The following is an 18,945-nucleotide window of genomic DNA, read 5'->3' as shown; positions in this document are numbered from 1 at the left end:
TTTACATAACCATGGGCTAGAGTGGAGAGACAGTAAGCCACTTTCATTACTGGATTCAGAGCACTCGCGTGTCTGTGTGAGGACACTGGCAGATGAAGTATCCAGGCACCTGTCATCTGACTAGGTGATTTGTCAAAGACATTAATCAAAACAAAACAAAACAAAACAAAAACAAACAACCATTGAGCAGAGGTTCTTCTCCAGTCAAAAAAAAAAAAAAAAAAAAACAAGGCTCTCTTGTACTCATCCGGGTTCTTTCTGGTACCTGATGTAATATCTCAGGAAGAGCCCAGCACTTGTATGTTAGGAAAACATGATTTCCATAAGAGAAAAATTAGAAGCTAGAATTTATAGATCCCAGTTGACACTGTCCTCTTAGGAGAAACAAACAAATAAAAAGCAAAACACACCAAAAGTTAAAATGAAGGCATTGTTCTTACGCAATAAGTCAATGTTACTGACTCTTCATACCATTTACCCACAATCATCATATAGAGAAGTGTGTTTTAAAATATTTTAGTATTAGACTTACTAAAAATATATTTAATGTTATCGCACTGTGTCAACCTCAAACATACCAATTGAAGAGTTTGGGAATTTTGTTGCCTGCAATTGAAACTCTGTGTCTGTCTGGTCTCTCTCTCTCTCTCTCTCTCTCTCTCTCTCTCTCTCTCTCTCTCTCTCTCTCTCTCTCTTTCACATATATATATGTGTATGTGTGTGTGTTTAAGTGTGTATATGTATATACATATATGTGTATACATATATAATATATGTATTTGTTTATATGTATGTATAAAGCTTTTATAAATGGACATTCACATATTTTAGGTTTTTTTTTTTTACAGACAAACAGGTACACATGCACTGTGATTCAGACTGTAAAGAAATATAGAATATCTCCTTGCTCTCTAGAAATCTAAGTACAGACAAGGAAATATGACTATGAAAATCTAAATAGAACCAAACCCTGGGATGGGTGGCTGTCTTGGGTTCAGGGTTTTTTGTTTTTGTTTTTGTTTTTTCATGTTTTACTCTGATTTTCTCTCTGGGGATCAAAGCAAGACCTCACAAACACTAAAGAAGCCTTATAACACCAAGACACACCACCAGTTTGGTTTGCCAGCAAAATTTAAAGCTTTTATATCTGTAGCCCCTAGCCATTTGAAATATTCTAAATGTCTACTAGTCAGAATCCGCTTAGAGCTTTATTTTTAAAAGCTTAAAAAGAGAAATCACCAACTTGCTCCTTAGAAGTTTTTTTCTTTAAGATCTTTAGTCATTCTAGATATTCGAAGTAACAAAGTTACAATATCTTGTCTATTATGTTAATTTTGAAATTTAAAACTTACACAAAGATTAAGATACCCAACTAAATGCTATACCATGTTGAATGTAGGTCTCACAGAACATTACAAAGTTCCGAGATGTGGTTGTGAAAAGTCCATCTTCAAAAATAGCTAAGTTAAGCTGAGAGTACAGGCCCGGGACTTGTCGCATACACACAGAAAGGAAGGAATGTTCCGTCTTTAACATGATCCATTTTGGTCTGATTGTGACCTGTGAGTGTCTTGGCAGTAGCTGTGATGTGATCAGCATATTAATATAGAGCAAGCATGGATATCAATGGTTCTCTACCTCGGGTTGCCATCCTTTGGGGGTCAAAGGACCTTTTTGTAAGGGTTGCCTAAGACCATCTGCATATCAGATATTTGCATTATGATTCATAACGGTGACAGCGTTCCAGTACAGGCATCACCAGAACATGCTATGTTAAGAGGTCAGAGCATTGGGAAGGTTGAGAACCCCTGGTGTATGTGAAATGCCCCTAAGAGTATTCCAGGGTCTGTCCTGTGGAGCAAGTGTTGCCAATTGAGAAATGGTCACATTCTTTGCTCTCAGTTTTGGAAGGGTGCTGTAACTTTTTTTCATAGAATGTTGACACTTGGGGTTTAGGATGCCATGGTTGAACCCTCTCCACCGTCCCAAACCCTGGCCACAGTGTGCGTGAAGTAACAAACCCGCACCGTAATCTAGAAGCTTATCTTCCATCCTCTACGTTCACAACTGTGCTCACATGGATATACATGCTCTCCTCTTATGACAGTTAATCATTAGATATAAAATATTCTCTGTGAGTTATTATGAGACTGTTGGCTTAGGATATCTCTGCAGGGTCTGCTCTTTTCCGAAGGGAAATGGAGGAGTGGATTGAGGGGAAAAAGAAGAGAGGGCTATGTGTGTGGGGAGGAGGGTGCTGAGAAGAGTAGAGACAGAGGAAACTGTGGTCTGGATGTATTGAAATAGAAAAAAATTAAAAGTAAATAATTAAAAAGGAGCGTAGTTTTCTGGTGTGTGTTACCCTACCAGGTTTCAAGGCATTTGGATCCATGTTTATAGCCCGGTGTTACACCGCAGGTATTCTTCTAAGGTTATCTTCTCAATGATGAGGGATGCCCACTTTTACTTCCGAACATATCAGCTTTGAAGAACAGATCCTAATGGACTCCTGACTCAGCTGCAAGCTCACACACTGCTCCTGTATGCACCCCCTCCTCCCTCCAGTATCCCTACACTCTCTCCTTTGCCATTAGAAATCCTTCCCCACAGGATGAGCCCGGAACAAGCCAGCTTGTGAGGAGCCATGAAAGATGTAATTTTGTTTCCAGCCATAATTTGTCTTACAACAAACCTTTCTCTTTCTGATGATTGCATTACCCTACCTAATCGCTTTGATCAAGCGTACGTGTATATTTAGGTTCACAGCTGGGTGTGTTTCTCTACAGACCCTCAGCGGCAAAGTCCAGAATCTGCAAACGGAGTCCTGCGCAGCTGTTTCTTTGAGCTTGCTCCCTTAGGCTCTTTGCAAGCACCCTCCAGTGCACTGCCCTGAGTTTGCAGGGAGCTGGCCTCTCTTGTTCTGCCTGCATCCAGACCTCAGCCTGGGCCTCCAGCACGCTGAAGTGTGAAAAGTTGTTGTGTTTATTAGCTGTGAACTCGTGGACCAGAATGACCCACACACAGCAAGCCAGGCAGCATTCCATGCTGCTGCCTGAAAATAACAAGGACGCCATAGAACACATGACAGAGGTGACAAACAGGGCCACTGGTCCCGGGAGCTAGCGGTCTTGACAGTGCGCTGGTGTTCAACTGCCACTTCACGGCGCGCTTGTCAGACCAGACAAATGATGTCTTAGAGAAGTTACATTCCGTATCTCAGGAGTTTGGAGCCCTTCCAAGCTCTGTTGTAGGGCGCACTTAGCCATCCACGACAAAGAAGCATCAGTTTGAATTATAAAGTTTTGAGGCATGGGGAGCTACCAGTCCAGGGAGCGAATCAGTATCCAGCTAAAACACTATTCTCCTTTTCACTCCCTTGCTTCTCTCGTTCTGCTTTGCAATTCTTAAGAATTGTCCTGCGATTTGGCAAGAAGACTGCCCATCTAAAAGCCTAAATTACTGAGTAAATTATTACCCTGTTATTACGAGTGAACCAAGCTAAGAGGACGGTATCCTTAGTGCTGTGTGATTATGGATGAGTCATAAGATAGAGAAAGCTACGTCTGTGACAGAAATCGACACAGACTTTCATATCGAGTAACTAACCGGAAGTCGTAAATACTTGTTGAGTTAACAGCAGCAATGACGGGATGACGGGAGCGACCTGTGCATCCCATTTGCATCTTGCCATGCAGAGAGGTCCACGTCACGTGGTCCTTAGATTTCACGGACTCCCTCTGATTTCACAGACTCAGACACTGAGAAGTTGACTCACATCCACCCCCCGATAGCATAGACATGAACAGTCCTTATCTGGGTGACATTGATTTCTCTTGCTTCATTTGGTTGTGATGATGTTTACAAGGCAGTGCTGGAAAATGAATCTGAGGTCATAATTTTGTTAACGATCTTCACCTTTTCAGAATGTTGGAACTTTGTGTGGCTTTTAAAGCAGCTTGTGAGCACATCTGCACCGCACTTGGCAGTCCTCTCCCTCCAGATGCTGAGGCTAAAGGCTGGCAGGATTTCACTCTCCAGTCCACCCTTGTCCTTTCATGTAATGTACCATTTCTTCCACACAGGCTGTGTTTGCGGTCTCATTTAGTGTTAGGAAGATAGCGTGTGCTTGCCACGGGAGAGTAGGAAATGATATGTGAAAAAAATTACTCCCGTTTTAGAATACTTCGAGCTGGAAATTTGGAAATTTTAGTAATTTCCCTTCCTTTTTCTTTCCCGTTTCACCTCCTCTCCTTGTCTCTTTTTCTTGTTTAGTTTTCTTCCTCTCTCCCTTCTTTTTCCTCTCCTTCTGTTCGGCAGAAGTGGAGTTAATATATTCCACGTGCCTTACTTTACAGCGATAAAGACGTTGTATTTGCATCATTTTGAATCTGTACATATGAACACTTGGAACATTTAGCACAGAACATTTCTGAATATCTTTTAGGTTCAATTATCCAAAAATTATAGTAATTAAAACTGGAGCTACATAGTTAAAAAGCTGCAGGCCAATATCAGAATAAGATCTTTAACATCTGTCAAAGAGAGAATGTGGGTCTCAGATATGATTCCTCTAGTGTGGTAATTGAGTGTGCTAACCAAATGCAGTTCAGATTTTAGACGGAGAGATAATTGCTTTTTAAAAAAATAAATTGCTTTAGGAAAAAAAATGAATCTAGAGATGTCAGGATTTTGGTTAAATTTTTCAGAAAGTTATTTGACCAGGAAGGGACATCGTGGATTCTAGGTCCATGTAACAGTTTCCGTGTGGTCCATATATGTAAACTTTCAGTTGCATGAGACATGCAACTAGTGTTATGTAAGTTATACTCAAACATTTAAAAATATCTGTATTAGATAGATTTTATGCATTCTCACCTGAAATGTTAGAAAAAAAATCCTATCCCACCCAAGATAGGAATTCCAGCAGTGCCTGTGTTCTAGAATCTAAAGGCCCAAAACAGACTTCTAATCTACACAGCTCACTGGGGAGAGGAACAAGAAAGGGAGTCCAGGACCCCCAGTCAGTCTTCAGGGTATTGACAGGAGTTTCAAGTTTAAATAGAGGAAAAACTGCAGGAGGGCAGTGGTATGCAGCAGCAAGCAGTCCACAGTTTAAGAGAGATCTGGTTGACCATTCTATCAGATCTGGCTCTGTAAAAGGTATTCATTCCTGTTGCTTGCTCTGCGAGTCTCTATTGCTTAAGAGAACAGCCCAGTTTCCATACAGAGGCGACCTCTGCTTGAAGGTGAGCTCATCAAAAGTTAGGATGTTGCAAAGGCCTGGTGTTCCTAGAAGCTAGTGTAACTGCAGGGTTAGGGCAATGGCTGAACCCAAGGGCATGGTAAAACCTGGCAGTGGGATGCCTCAATTACGGCTGTCACCTTTGTGCCGTCATCTGTGGAAGCAATTGAGTTAGGTTAGGTACTACTGCTCTTACACAGGCAGGAAGAATCATGCCTATGTGCAGAGCTGAACAAGGTTCAGACCTAAGGATATAAGCAAAGCCAACAGTGCAAAATGCAGTCAGGCGTGCCAGACTTCTGTCCTGTTTATAGTGAACTGATGAGGCACAGTGAGGCTACTGCTTTTAGCCTAGGCTGTTTCTAGAATGATCCTGTTAGCATAATATTTAAAAGGCCTTTATATAACCAAAGTAGACATTCTAGCTTAAGCCAGCTTGCAAGTGCACATGTGCTCACACATCACCTGCATCAAGGGACAGTCTTCAAACTTTTGAATCCGTAGCAATTGTCTCAATGGCATTCATGGCGCTTAACACATTCCCTTCTCTGACACATGAGGCAAATGTGAATAACGCAGCCACCCTTTATTTAAACAAGTAAGTGCAGCGCTGAAATCGGATTCATAGCAAGGAATCATTAGTCTGCCTCGCTCATCACTGAGACGGCAGGGGGCTTTGCATGCACAGCGGATCATGCTGCTTCAAGGACCTCTTACGGAGGACCGTTGGTCAGCTCTTCAGATATGCTTGTATCTTAATCACATGAACCTTAGCTAATGACTATAATTAGAAATTAATCAAGGCAATGCATGCACGCGTGCGCGCGCGCACACACACACACACACACACACACACGCACACACACAGACACTCTCGCGCGTGCACTCATATATTAGCTAATGCCAAGCTATTGTTTATTTCAATCACTATTTCATATTTGAAGATGACGTGTTGTTGGAACATTACAGTCATCCACACTCGTCTCCTTAATTAGTATTTTTCTCGAACCCCTTGGGCCATATGTTTCAGCATCATTACTTCTACCCTTTGATAATGAGATTCTCAAAGAAGCTTACATGTAAATATTCTTCACAGCAGATACGTTTGATAAAAACTTTGTCTTTAGGATTCTCCTCTCTGTGAGAGGACTGGCGAGTGAAGTGTACATCCCATGTGTGTCTTGGTAATCAGACTCTGATCTGTCCCATTGTCCTGTGCCGTCCCTGCCTTGGCTTCACATTGGGAACATAAACTTTGCAAAGAGGAGACCACACACTTGTTTCTTAAAGAATCATTTTCTGCTCTGTGTGGATTCTTAACGACTGCCACTCGCAGATAATATCGGTATTAATATTTGATTGTTTCCTTCTACCTCATCTTCTAAAAAGATTGTGTCGATGAAGAGTTATCCCAGACCTGGTCCATGTGTAGTTAGCCATCACGGTCAGTGTCCAGTTCGCTGATTTGAGAGTTTCAAGGTACACCAAATGTATTCCCTGGTTATCAGTGGTGAAGATGGCGAGACACCTTGCCCTTCCTTTGAATTATGTATTTCTACAAAATAAAAATTATCAATCTACTCTGTGTTACAAAGGCAGGGAAATAAAGGCGAAGAGACAGCAATGTGTCTCAGTGGGTGAAGACATTACTGCCATGTCTGACAGCCTGAGCCCCATACAAGTAACACACACGGTGGAAGCAGAGAACCGACTCCAGCATGTTATTCACTGACCTCCACACGTGTGCATGCACACACACACACACACACACACACACACACACACACACACACACAAGTGTAACTGTTTAAAAATAAAGATTGATCAGAAGCCAAGAGGACAGAGAGTTAGTGAAAGTGACAGCACTAAGTGCTATTCTGTTTGCTACAAAGTAGCCGCCCAGGCTTAGAATGGTGGCCATGATAATACATTGATTTCATGTTAACTGGTGAAATGCACAAGTGTAATGGAAGATGCTCATGTTACGTTTGTTTTTTTCCCCCTAGTGTGTGCTGTATTTGTGGGCCTTGAAAATTCTTTACCCCAAAACACTGTTTTTACTTCGTGGAAACCATGAATGTAGGCACCTAACAGAGTATTTCACGTTTAAACAAGAATGTAAGTATGCCGAGGGGTTTTCCTTTAATGTCATATAGACCATGTTGTCGTTGTCAGTGGTAAATAAAAACATAATTGTGTTGTTATTCTCTGTGTAAAGGTCAAATGCTTTAGGTGACATTATTCCATGTCATCTTTCTAAAAGAGGGCACGTTTAAGGATACATAATCTAGTAATGTATTTTGATCATATTTAGTGTTTGTTCCTCTCTCTAACTCTGATTGCATTGTTTATGTACTCCTAAGTGTGGGGCCATCCAGTAGAACAGTCAGCCTACCATGGCCCACACCCTTAAAGAAGACGAGCTCACCCCTCCTGTAGAGGCCACCAGCTGTCCACAGTGCCTCAGTTATTACAGAGCTCATGAGCCCATTCCTCATCTTTGCTAGAATTGGGGCACAAAAACTGTAAGAGGCAGAAGTTGGAGAAGTTCAGAATTAAACAATACCTTCTGAACACGACAGGAGCCCTGTACCCATTAAACCACAGTGGCTGTGGTAGCCTGCACATGACTTGCAACAAGGTCAAGCCAGAATGTAATTTTTAATGATAAGTGTTTATATCAAGTGACCTATTAATCTCAGCTAAAGTTTCATGTAGGTCGCAGAACAAAGCTAGTGCTTAGCATAGTGATTCTAAACTTTTAATTTTAGTTTAGTCAAGAAAAGGAAATAGGTCCCCAGTTGAACCTCTCTGTTTTGGAGCGCCGTGGATGTCAGCTGACTTCTAGACTATTAGGCAAAATGAAAACTGATGCCTTCCTTTAGGTACTTGAGGCTTTGTTTTCCTTTTGTCTCTTTTTCCCATTGCTTACTGAAACTTTAATTCTTCTTTTCTCTGTAATTTGGTTTTATATTCAGTGAAGCATAAAGACTTTCCTGAAATCATTATCTGTGAGTCAGTATGGAGAAAGCAGAACTAACTCTATGAGGCAGAAAGGGCTTGAGAAAGTTTCACGTTAGTTGCATTTCTACAAAATCTTATGGGAATTATGGGAACACCAACCAGCTTTATGGCCCTTTCTCTCACGTGTGTGTGTGTGTGTGTGTGTGTGTGTGTGTGTGTGTGTGTGTGTGTGTGTGCATGTTACAAAATATATAAAAAGGTTTGCATTTATTAGACAAAAATTATAAAAATTAAACTATGGATAAGTGACTGAAAGAAAATCATTGTATGTTGTTAATCTATGAGACTTAGAAATCAGATTGATTCTGTCTTAGAGGGTCACATTCACAGTATGCTGGCAAGAAAATATTAAAAAGAAACAAAGGGATTTCAATGAAATGGCCCTAGAGTAAGTTTTTGCTTTTCACCCTCCAAAGGTAAAATAAAGTATTCAGAACGCGTTTATGACGCCTGTATGGATGCCTTCGACTGCCTTCCCCTGGCTGCGCTGATGAACCAACAATTCCTGTGTGTACATGGTGGTTTGTCTCCAGAGATTAACACTCTAGATGACATCAGAAAAGTAAGCTCTGTTATTTTCCAAGTCTACTCATTCTCTGTCCTGCTAAGATCACTAGAAGGGTATTAATGGCCTTGCCTCTGTAAATGCTCGCATCCTATTCAATTAACATAATGAATACGCTCACATCTCCGAGACTTGTATCCAATCCTTAGCTTAGGGATTGGGGCTTGGCTTCTCCCCTTGCCACATGTCATTAAAAATATCTACATTTGATTTCTAAATCCTGGAGGCAAGTTCATTTCCCTTTTGTCAGAGAGTCCATCTGATATTCCTGATATGTTAGAAGGAGTGGCTTGGCCCTGGGAGAGAGTCGCTCAACTTGAGTTTTGAAGTGTACTTCTGGTTTTTGTTGTTGGTGTTCTTACAACATAAAATATTAAAGTCAGCATGTAGCAATGTGACTGTATTGGACAAATGGCTGAAAGGACGGTAGACATTTTCAGACACATACTGTTACGTGGTGTTGGCTGTCAGTCTTGCACCCTAGCATAAGGATACCTTGAGTGGAATGAGCAGGGCGCTCTTTTCATAAAACAATGCACAAATGCAGCAATGCATAACGAGCATCATATTTTATGTCTTTATGTTCATAAGCCTTATAATTGCAGCCTGGAAGAAAAGGTCTGAGAGAGTATCAAAAGAATCTCATCGTATATTATTTTTGGTACACAGATCCCCCTACAGACATCACAGTAAACACTTTTTATTCTGTTATCCGTACCCATACTAGTAGTTGTCTTAACGTGTGACATTTATGTGTATTAACATAGAACATGGGATAAATGTCACCATAAAGCTTTCAGGCTAAAAAGCTTTTCAGATACCTGAGAAAATGGCTTATACTTTTTCAAGCTAAGAAGGAAATATGGAAATGATTTTGATCTCCTTATACTGTACTTGCCAGTCATTTTAGAAAGAATAAGTTGCTTGAATTATTCTGAATTGCTGTGTTTCGACTATTAAAATTGACATTTTGCTGAGTTCTGCCTGAAACGTATATTCGATCTGGTATTTGTTTGAGCCTGGAAAAGTAAACTCCAGCTTCAACGAAGTGGTCCTGTAACCTTGATGTTAGTGAGTAGACAATATGTGGCTCACGTAAAAGCTTACTTAAGATTCCTCATGTACAGAACTCAAATTCTGCCTAATGGGTGTGCATTACAAAACACCACATGATGTCATCTGAATAATTGATACTTACTAGTTTTCTTGAGCTTAAATGTTTCTAATGCTGCCTCACAAATTTGTACTTTGAAAAGCATTTACAGGTTAATTATGTAAGCTGTCTTTAGTTAATATTAATTTAGTAAGTAGTATTTTCCACTGCGGTTAGTGAAGAGATCAAACAATCGCTCATCCTTATATACTAGTAATGTTGTAGCTGATCAGGACAGGGAACAGACAGCAATACAAGTAGCCAAAATTGTTCTGTTAACAAATGGTGAGCATCAAGGGTTGGGGATTCAGCTCAGTGGTAGGTCGCTTGCCTAGCAAGCACAAAGCCCTGGTTTCAGTCCTCAGTTCCTGAAGAAAAAAAAAAAGACAAAATAACAAATGGTAGGCACCACAGATGTGTGTAGGTTGTACCTGCAGTCATGGCCTTAAAGGAAAGACACAAAGTGTATCCAGCATCCTAACAGGGGGGAAGTAGTAAAAATCCACTCTTTAACTGTTTATTGTTTCTGGGAGGGGGTAAAAATAGAAGGGATGTAGCCATTGAAGTATTTTATTAAAAGAGTAGAGAGACAGACAGACAGACACCTGAACTTTAAAACAAATAATTTCCATGACTTACTATTTCTCTAATAATTGTTATTAGCAGAACTGACAGCACTGAGGCACTAATCTATCAAATCATGAATTTATTTCTAAAAGTATCTATTACAATGAAATTAGTGTTTGTCTTGATTTCAGGAAGACAAATATTCATGTCCTTCCTTGTACACTCTGTCATTACGGTGCAACTGACATGAAGGTATTAACTTTCCCTCTCAGGGATAGAAGCAATTATATATTCTTTCTTTTTTCATTGAAAAGTAATTGTATGGGGTTTTTTTGGGTTTTTTTGTTTTTTGTTTTTGTTTTTTGTTTGTTTGTTTGTTTGTTTTTTTGCTTAAAAATCTCAAACAAGGGACTAAAGAGATTTCCATGGCAGAGGACCGGACGTCAAATCCCAGCAGCCATGTCAGGTGACTCTGTCACCTGTAACTCCGGCTCCGGAGGATGTGTGTGGTACTCTTTTCCAACCTCAGTAGGCACCTGCACTCGAATGCTCAAACCACTACACAGATACATAGAAAACACAAGAAAGTTTTTTTTATATTTTATTTTTTAATTTTTATTTTAAGAACATTGATGTTTTGTCTTCATTTATGCCTGTATAAGGGTGTCAGGTCCCTGGAGCACAAGTTACCAACAGCTGTGAGCTGTCATGTGGGAACTAGAAATTGAACCTGGGTCCTCTGGGAGAGCAGCCAGTACTTTCCTGCTGAGGCATCTCTCTAACCCCAACACCATTAATTTCTAAAATAAATCGTTAAAAATCAAACAAAAGCACATTAAATAAACCTCAAGTTCTTCTCTATGTTAATGCCATCCTGTGTGTGGGCACCATTACCCGTCCTTCTCTTGTGTGACGCAGACAGCAGCGATATTTGCCCAGTGTCTAAAGCGAAATAGCAAGATAAGGACAAGGCAGTTTATAACTGGAAATCAAATTTCACTTGAGGATCCCATAGGAATGGTAAAGCATGGAAGTGTGACCGGACAAGTGGCTGGACAAATCCCAAGATACTTTATATCATACACTTGTATGTGCCAGGACCAACTGGGAGACCTCAAGTACTTCTGCTAGAAGCCTAGGTAGCTTCTAAGGAATGAGTATCAATAATGGCACAAAGCACAAGGCTCCTCTTAAAGTAAAAGCCACCTGTTCTCAGAATCATCCTGTCAGATACAATAAAATCAAATCAAATCACAGTGAAGGCCTATCCAGATTTTTAATGGCGTTCTCAACAAGCAGAGTCTCAAAATGGCGGTTCTCTGCAGGCAACAGGCAGAGTCTCCAGATCAAGCTTCTCCTTCACAAATGAGATGGGAATAGAGTTAAATCATGATAGTGACTGTGTCATTCGGGTGAGAAAATTAAGGGAATGATTTAAAGAAAATGGGCAAAATGAAAACAAGAAAGTATAAGAAATAAAGAGGTGAAGGAAGCAGAGCGGGAGACAAGGGGAGATACTAAGGGGGTTCCTCATGAAATAAAGCAACGGGAAGCCAGAAAGACAAGAGGAGGGGAAGAAGTGGAGAAGGGAAGAGAGTTAGATGACATTTCTCCCCACCTGAGGTGGTCATCGCTCAGAGCTGGACTGTGGGTTTGAATTCTAAGTGTCCAAAGATGAGTATTTTGTTCTCTGTCTTCTATTTTTCTTAGTTAGACCGATTCAAAGAACCACCTGCTTATGGGCCTATGTGTGACATCTTGTGGTCAGACCCCCTGGAGGACTTTGGAAATGAGAAGACTCAGGAACATTTCACTCACAACACAGTCAGGGGTTGTTCGTACTTCTACAGGTGAGGACCCTGCCTGCTGGAGTGTCTGCCTTATAGTATTGGAGTTTAAGGCGTGATTCCAGAATAAATAGATGTGCTGTATGGATGCCTGCATGTGAATGCACCCATATAGAAGTATTGTGAACAATAAGGAAGGAATGAGAGAGCTGGTACTGAGAGAGGGGATGGCTGCGATTGATAAAATGTACTAGAAATTGTCTCTATTGCATGAACTGTGGGAGCTTCACTACTAAGCAAGCCTTCTTTTTCATCCATGAATGGACTCGTGCTCTACCAGTTCTTATAACTTACATCAGAAAAACTAACTTCTCCTTGCTTGACTAAATCATACTCAGTTCATTCTTACATAGTTTCAAGGGCTTGGGGCTTCCTGGATGGATGAGAACCATCAGTTATACAGTTCTCAGGTAACCCAGCAGATACACCCTTAGCCCTTTGATGAGCCACAATGTAAACGTCTTGATAAAGCTTTTACATTGGCAAATGGGACTTGAATTTCCAAGAACTTAATTTAATAAAGGAATCCAGAACATTCTTTGGGATTCTGTGTATCTGGATTACTTTCCTGATGGGACACCTCACTTTTAGCTGCTGCATCTGATGCTCCTGAGGTCATCTGGTCCCATTGCATGGGATGCAGTGGTGAGAATGTTGGTAGAAGGAAATCGATTGTGAACATAATTGGGAATTTTAAATTCTACAACACATGCTGGGTCTTGTTTTATTCTCTCTTTCAACTTCAGAAGTAACCCCAATGTTTCATAGGAATAATGGTTATTTCCACCAAGCAGTTTGAGCCAACAACGGTGTACAGCAAACTCATTCACACACCTCTGGTGTCTACACTAAGCTGGTAACACACTCTGTGTAACTGGCTATTCTATAGTGGAACACTTTGTTTTACACATTAAATTTTACTATGCATGCAAAGTTTCCTTTTTCTTTCACTTGTGGGTATGATTGGGGAATTAGTTTTGAACATGAAGGCATACTTTCTGTAAGCCATCGTGCTGAGAGTGCCTTTTGTTTCACACATCAGTAGTGAAGCTTATTCTGAATTGAAGTGTAAGGTTTCCGATTATCTTGTGTTTTGGAAGCTGAGATGCCAAGACCTATGAGTGTATGGGGGATACAATGCTCTATTATTCTGCAAAGCTTAAAGCTTCTTTTGGCTAATTACTCAACTTAGGTGTAACACTTTGTGAAGATGTCTGTCCTTGTAGTAAAAAGTTGTTTGAAGTAGATTATAGCCAACTGTTAAATCTTTCAAATCTGGTGTTAAGTGCCCCAATTATGTAGGTCTCTAGGTTACCTCTTGTGTTTCACTCAAATAATGCCATACAGAATCCAAACAGGATTTTAATGTTGCATCATGTTGCATTTACCCGCAGTACAGCACTCTGTTCTCAGTCTTCTGGGTCATCTATTCAGGAAAATCTCACTCTGAATGAGGTCTCTGTAAGCTTACAGACTTGTGCAATGTTTTTGTTTTGTGTCTTAGTCACTTGTCTATGGCTATGCTAAGACAGCATGACCAAAGCTACTTATAGGAAAGAAAAAGATATTGGCGCTTACAGTTTCAGAGGATAAGCCTGTAACCATTATGATAGAGAGAATGTGAGTGAGTAGGCATGGCACTGGAGAAGAAGATGAGAGTTTACAGGCTTTGGCCATAACCGTGAGACAGAGAGAGCTAACTGGGAATATTGTGGTCTTTTGAAACCTCAAAGCCCACCCCTTGTGCCTCACTTCCCTCAGCAAAGCCACACCTCCTAATCCTTATCAAAGAGTTCCATCAACTGGGGACCAACTATTCAAATTTATGAACCTATGCGAGCCATTCTCATTCAAAACAACAATTTCTGTGAACTTAGACAAAGACATAAAATATTACCTATTAATATTAGTTAAGTACATTCTCATGCTTTTACTCGTCTGATCATGTGAGGTTCTTCACAGATGTTGGTGTTTAGTCTTGACAAATATGATACCGTGCGGCTCAATGCCACAGCTTGTAACACCGACTGTTGGCAGAGAATTTAATAGTCCTCAAAGGGAAAGAAGAGCATCTTATTTGTACAGAGTTTTTTATATGTTGTCTTTAACATCAAAATTTGTCTTGAAAGTATCAGAGATTATTTTTTTAAATTACTGTTTTAAAATTCATCTAGACAAATACAAGTGAGCATAAAATTAATCAAGGAACTTAATGATCATATCCTCTTGGCAGTTATTTCGATCTATAATTTTATTTTGCATGTCTCCATATAATCTGGATATTTAATTTGATATGCCAACATATCCACCGTGTGACATTTAATTGGGGCTATTGTTTAAATAATACATATTCATACAGAAAAAGAAAGCCCTATCCACATTACACACACACACACACACACACACACACACACACACACACACACACGGCTGGAGAGATTGCTCACCAAGTAAGAGTTCTCTTACAGAGGATCTGAGTTCAGATCCCAGCACCCACATCTGGTAACCCAAAACCTCTGTAAATCTAGCCCCAGTGAGCTCTGACACTCCTGGCCTTGGATATCTGCATGTACACACACACACACACACACACACACACAAACACACACACACACACACACACGCACACACACACAAAATTGAGAAAGAAAGAAATCTAAAAAGCTTTAGATACATCCAAATGTTTTTCCTAGTTTTTAAGTATGTGTTTGACAATGCCATGCATATGTCTAAGGCATTCGGTTACTTTCTCACATCAACCTCTTTTAACTTCCTCCTACTCCTGTCATCCCACATACCTGTCCCTTTCCTGGATTCATGGCTGTTGACATTGTCGGATGACTCATTTGGTTTAATCAGTGTCATACTCGTGACCTCTGAATTGGGACAAAGTAATTGATTGAAACAAAAGACTTCTTAAGACTTGCCCCCTCCCCAGGATTTCCATTAACTTCATAATCACAGACCATAGCTTCAAATACCCGAACTGGTCACATAGGTAACCTAGATACTGGATGCCGCCCAACGTTAGAGTGGAGATTAGGACCATGACATATGGGAGAGAAAATCCTCATAGAAAACTCTTGGTATGATTTGGGTCTTCCATTACCAGTTCATATCTGCATCTAATGAATCATGGCAGCACTGTCTTCTGGATTTTTCTGCTTTTCAGTGTCTGAGTTAGTTAGGACATTCCAACGTTGCTGTGGGGAATCTAGTCTTGAGGTACACTGATGTGATTATTCCTGTGCCTATGGCTCTACCTACAGTGCACTTGAATTGCACAGGGTCAGCCCCCAACTCTTCAGTACTCTAAAGCTTCTCTGATTCCAACCCTCCCCCCCATTCTCCTATTTGTTTTACCCTGTTCTCTTCTAAAGTGCTAGACAGGCTCTGCCCTTCTGCCTTTCCCCCATGCCCCCCCCCAGGTCTTCTTCCTAAATAACCCTCCAATCTGAAATCAGTTTTCTACTTCATTATCTGCTAAAGGTGAACATTCATCTAGGCCATTTCTTGTCTTTATGTCCAGTAGATATGAAAACATAAGGATACCAAAGGACAAGCATACACATTGTTCGTTGTGTCAATAATCATATCCAAGAAATGGAGATAGTTCAAACACTGACAGTAGAAAAATGCACTCTACTCTGTCATGATGTACAGATAAATGTAGACGTAACATCTTTAAAGTTAGATGCATAACTCTTGTATGCATCAACTATATCAAATGAAATTCATCTAAACAAAACCACATGTGCCAACATGGATAAATAGTATAAATGTGATGATGAGCACAAGGTCATCAATGGTCATACAATGAAATGAACTCAGCCTACAGGAAAACTCATCTCTAACATTGAAAGCGAAGGCGGCAGTCAGAGGAAGTTCTGGGTCTTTAAGAATTAGTGACAAAGGTGCCCTCTCTGTGATAGGACACCATCTTCTGATCTGTGATCGTTTTTAGATAGTTATTTAACTTCAATAAAACGTTAGCCTTTGTGTTAGGGATGTAGTTACAGTGGCGCAGCACTTGTCTGGCATACGATAAGGACCTGGGGTTGATCCCCAGCAGTACAAAGTAAGAGTTTGCTAAAGTAACAACTGCTTACTACTTATCGAGATGCAAGCGAGGACTGGGTTCTGCAGAAGCTCTGCAGAATTGAAGCCTCAGCATCTAAATTCCTTAGAGGACCCTGGGGCAAAGGAGAAACATAAACCGTCTTAGGAAAGAAGTCTTACTGAAGCCCCAGGGCGCCACAGGGTTGAGTACCTATAACTAGGCCCTAGCAGCAGAGGAGTGGAGCATCTGGACAAGCTGGAAAGGGTAAAAACAGGAGGAGAATGAGGAGGATGGTGAGAAGGAGGAGGAGGATGAAGAGGAGGAAGAGGAGGAGGAGGATGAAGAGGAGGAGGAGGATGAAGAGGAGGAGGAGGAGGAGGAGGAGGAGGAGGAGGAGGAGGTAGTTGCATCTTCCTGTCTATACCATGCAGGACCCGCTCTGCTGAGCTGAAGCAACCAGGAAGACCAGCACTGTCTGCATCCCCCCTCCACTCACTGTGCTTGACTGTACTTGTCCTGTCTCTCTCAGTGACTGCACATGAGCTCCAAAAAGTTGTCAAGCACTCAGAGAGTGGAGAAATCAGTGGGTTCCCTCTGCTGGAATTTCCTATCGCTAAAGGGCAGATCTGTAATCCTACTTCATATAACAATATGCTAAGTATCAGGAAGGTCCGAGGTGCACACTGTAAAGGCAGTGATTTTGTAGGCTTAGGGGTGAGGTGGGCTTACCTAGAAGGTTCTTATGGGGTCTTTTACCTCATCATGGAAGAACTGGCCTTACCAAGAGGCAAAAGCATACTAGGAAAGTATATACAAAGGCTTACACATGCAAACACATTGTAGTGATACCTGCAGGCAAAATCTGGATTAAAAAGTCTAAAGTATTTAATTCAAAGTCTAAGGTATATTTGATCTGTTAGAAAGATATACATAAGGAGACACGCAGATCGAACCTAACTTTTCTGCAGTTGCTCACATGTTCTCTTCAGCCTTCTTTATTCACACGCACTGTGCGAGCCCCCTCTGTACAGAGCACTCACCCTCTGCCGTCTACTGATCCACATCCGCCATGGAATCTCATGCAAGATCATGGTCTCAGTGTTCCTTCATGACCTACAGACTGGGGACAGGGATGGGGACTTGCTGCCTCACCCTATAATGTCTATATAACTTATGTAATATTTTATCTGTGCTGTATTTTATTGCTCTGTAGATTTGTAATTTTTTATCATATTAATGCATCTATCTGACTTATTAAAGCGTCCACGGTAGAAGTGACGCATCACATTTGCCATGCCACCCTACTTACTCAGCGTGGCCTGCCTTCCAGCAAAGGGAGCAAGCCATCCCCTTGTCCTACATTTCCATCCCTCTGTGGAATCAGCGAAGCCAGAGCGCTGATTCAAAGTATGCACATGCATGTGTGTGCCGATGAACTGAAACTCTTCACGGTTTGTAAAACAAACACTTTTGCCAAAGAACTAAATCCTTCTTACAATCTATATTCGTTACTTCTCCCCGCTGTGTCAAAGTGCCGAAAGAGCAGTTTGAGGAAGGAAGAAGGGTGCATCCCGCCATGGTGCAGAGGTTAGGTTGGCCACAGCAGCAGCTGTTGGTCACATTACATCTGCTTTGCAGTCAGAAAGAAGCAGAGAGAGAGAGAGAGAGAGAGAGAGAGACAGAGACAGAGACAGAGACAGAGACAGAGACAGAGAGAGAGACAGAGACACAGAGAGAGAGACAGAGACACAGAGAGAGAGACAGAGACAGAGACAGAGACAGAGAGAGAGACAGACACACACACACAGAGAGAGAAAGACAGAGAGACAGACACAGAGAGAGACAGACACACAGAGAGAGAATACGAATATATATATATATATATATATATATATACATACATACATACATACATACATACATACATACATACATACATACTGGTACTCAGCTCACTTTCTCATGCCCGGGTCCTCACCCAAGGAATGTGCTATGATAGATCTGCCCACTTGGATGAGCCTAGTGTTAAAATCTCCCACACAGATATACCCAGAGGTTTGTCTCCTAGGTGTAGCTAGTACCTGCCAAGTTGACCATCACTGCTAACCATCACAGAGTTCATATCTCTACCTATGTGCCATTGTAGAAGTATTTGTTTTCCTGGTGATTGGAGAATTTGCAAATATGTAGCATAGCCCCCGTGTTTGTCCCATATACTAAATTGTTTCTCCAAAGTAGCTATTTTAAATTTATTAATATATCTGTGTGCATGTTTTAGGCTCTAGTACATTTTTGTAGTTTACCTACAAAATATTGTTTTTCCTGACCTCAATTTCAATTGTCTAAAGTTAATTGGTTTTAAGTTTATTTCCAGACATCCTAGAGCAAAGGCATAGCAGTTTCAAACAGCGTCTTTCAGTTTACATTTGTAATCTGGGTTTCAGGTGTAATGAAGTTTTGATATCACAGCTTTCTTTTTAATTCTCC

At 40.9% G+C, this 18,945-nt stretch overlaps 1 protein-coding gene across 1 annotated transcript in view; it reads left to right on the top strand.

Annotated features, from left to right (window-relative positions):
• Ppp3ca (protein phosphatase 3 catalytic subunit alpha) overlaps window positions 1-18,945 on the top strand; it is a 273,470-nt gene that overhangs the window by 201,770 nt on the left and 52,755 nt on the right. Inside the window, 3 exon segments of the mRNA XM_032897274.1 lie at window positions 7,249-7,360; window positions 8,683-8,828; window positions 12,262-12,401. Of these exon segments, the coding sequence (XP_032753165.1) occupies window positions 7,249-7,360; window positions 8,683-8,828; window positions 12,262-12,401 (398 nt within the window).

This window comes from Rattus rattus, chromosome 3 (assembly GCF_011064425.1).
Source record: "Rattus rattus isolate New Zealand chromosome 3, Rrattus_CSIRO_v1, whole genome shotgun sequence".
Taxonomy (NCBI): domain Eukaryota; kingdom Metazoa; phylum Chordata; class Mammalia; order Rodentia; family Muridae; genus Rattus; species Rattus rattus.
The sequence above is the reverse complement of the archived record's forward strand: the minus strand, read 5'-3'. Positions and strand labels throughout refer to the sequence as shown.